General features: G+C 59.2%; 1 protein-coding gene across 2 annotated transcripts in view; it reads right to left on the bottom strand.

Moving 5' to 3' along the window:
- The window catches only part of SLC29A4 (solute carrier family 29 member 4), a 23,632-nt gene extending 22,174 nt beyond the window's left edge, over nucleotides 1–1,458 (bottom strand). For both annotated transcript variants that reach the window (XM_017873358.1, XM_017873359.1), the window contains exon 1: nucleotides 1,341–1,458. In XM_017873358.1, the coding sequence (XP_017728847.1) occupies nucleotides 1,341–1,397 (57 nt within the window). In that variant the 5' untranslated portion in view covers nucleotides 1,398–1,458. The remainder of the gene's footprint in view (nucleotides 1–1,340) is intronic.
- Between the last annotated feature and the right edge of the window lie 652 nt (nucleotides 1,459–2,110).

Here is a 2,110-nt window from a genome sequence, read left to right as displayed (position 1 = left end):
CCCCTCCCCCTTCTTACCTCTCTTCCCTCCTCCCTTCACCCTTCTCTCCTCCCTCCTCCTCCCATTCCTCCTCTCTTCCCCTCCTATTTCCTCCTCCTCCCTCCCCTTCTCCCTCCTCCTCACTCCTCTCTTCTCTCCCTCCTCTCCATCCTCCCCACTCCTCCTCTCATCCCCTTCCCTTTCTCTCCTCCTCCCTCCCCTCCTCCATCCCACTCCTCCCCATTTCTCTTCCCTCCCCCTCCCTCTCCCTCCTCCCACCCCTCCCCTTCAAAGTCCTCCATTACCCTCCTGCCCTCCTCTCTTCTCCCCTCCTCTCTCCACCCTCCTCCCTTTCTCCTCCCCACTCCTCTTCCTCCCTTCCTCTCTCCTCTCCCTCCTTCCTCCACCTTCCCCATTCTCCTGCTCAGTCCTCCCTCTCTCTTCCCTCCCTCCTCCATTCTATCATCCCCACTCCTCTTTTCTCTCCTCTCCTCTCTCCCTCCCTCTCCTTCCCCTTCCTCTTCCTTCTCTCCTCTCCTCCATCTTCCCCCCTCCTCCTCTCTGCTCCCATCTCCTTTCTTCCTTTCTCCCTCCCCCCACCCTTCCATCCAGCTGGGCTATGCAAGAGCCAGGCCCAGGCTGAGGCTGAAATCAGGATCCCCAACACACTAGGGTTTGGCATGGTGGCCCTGGGAGACCCGGGTGACCTGTGCTGACCCAGCCCACCACCCCCGCTGCCCACCCCTCAGCCTTGGTGCCCAGGCTGCTCCTCCTAAACAGGTCCACTCGCCTGGGAGGCCAGCAACGCTGCCAGCAGGTGGGTAGGTTCAGTCACAAGGCCCCTGGGTGACCAGATTGAAAGTTTTGAAGGATGAGTAGGAGTTCACGTGCTGGAGAAGGTGTGGAGAGCAAGTCCAGCTAGGAGTGGGGGCTGTAGCCAACCCTCAGTCATGTCCTGCTGTCACTTGGTCCCACCTCCGCCAGCTCCCTTTCTCCTCCCAGCTTGGGATCAGAACTGGCTAGATTGCTTCCCATGACTCCCTTCACCTGGGAACCTCCGTTTTTCTCCCAGGTGAATGGAATCATGACCCCACCCTGTTCTCCCTGTACTCACCCGTAGCCTGGCTCTAGGGCAGACTGAGCAGAGCCCAGGGGGCCCAGGCATAGGACATCAGCTAGCCCTGGGGGGCTGGGAGTGTCACTGGCTGGGAGAAGGGTCCAGCCTCAAGGTGAAATCAGGAACCCGGTGGGAATCACACCCGTGGGGGCCTGTCTGTGGGGGATTAGGAGAGGCCCTCCAGGTCTGAACCACCAGGTGAGATGCATACAGGTGCCTGCCCAGGCCCCCACCAGGCTCCTACCTGAGGCCCTTCCTTCACTTTCCACCAGATCAGCTCCTTCTCTCCGTTAAGCCCCATCTCCAACGTCAGCACCTCCAGGGAGTCCCCAGGGTTTCTTCTGCCCCGCAGCCAGTGGGGTCAGCACCTTTGCTCCAGGCCTTGCCCGTCCCTTCTAAAGGACTGGGAGCCCCCTGAGAGTAGAGACCTGCTTTCGTTCTCTGGATCCTCAGTGCTCAGCGAGGCAGACAGAGGCTGGCATACCGCAGGAGCCAAATATTTGCTTGAAGGGCAGACTGCATTGGGAGCTGAATAAAGAAGTGTTGAGTGAAGTGACTCCATTCACCTGGGAGCCTCTGTGTTCTCCCAGGTGAATGAAATCACCTGGTGGGAGGCTGCTACACACTTATGGCGGGACACCCCTCTCTTTCCTCTGCTGCTGTCTGGGCAGAGGTGCGGGGTGCCACTGCAGGGGGGCCCAGTTCGTTGCTCCAACTAGTTAAAGTTCATGATGGCTGGGTGCGGCGGCTCACACCTGTAATCCCAGCATGTTGGGAGGCCAAGGTGGGCGGATCACCTGAGGTCAGGAGTTCGAAACCAGCCTGGCCAACATGGTGAAACCCCGTCGCTACTAAAAATACAAAAATTAGCTGGGCGTGGTGAGCACCTGTAATCCCAGCTACTAAGGAGGCTGAGGTGGGATAATCGATTGAACCTGGGAGGCAGAGGTTGCAGTGAGCCGAGATGGCGCCACTGCACTCCAGCCTGGGTGACAAGAGTGAAACTCCATCTCG

The sequence above is a fragment of the Rhinopithecus bieti genome, unplaced genomic scaffold (assembly GCF_001698545.2).
Source record: "Rhinopithecus bieti isolate Rb0 unplaced genomic scaffold, ASM169854v2 scaffold_8135, whole genome shotgun sequence".
NCBI lineage: Eukaryota > Metazoa > Chordata > Mammalia > Primates > Cercopithecidae > Rhinopithecus > Rhinopithecus bieti.
Note: the sequence above shows the minus strand (reverse complement) of the source record. Positions and strands in the feature narration are given on the sequence as shown.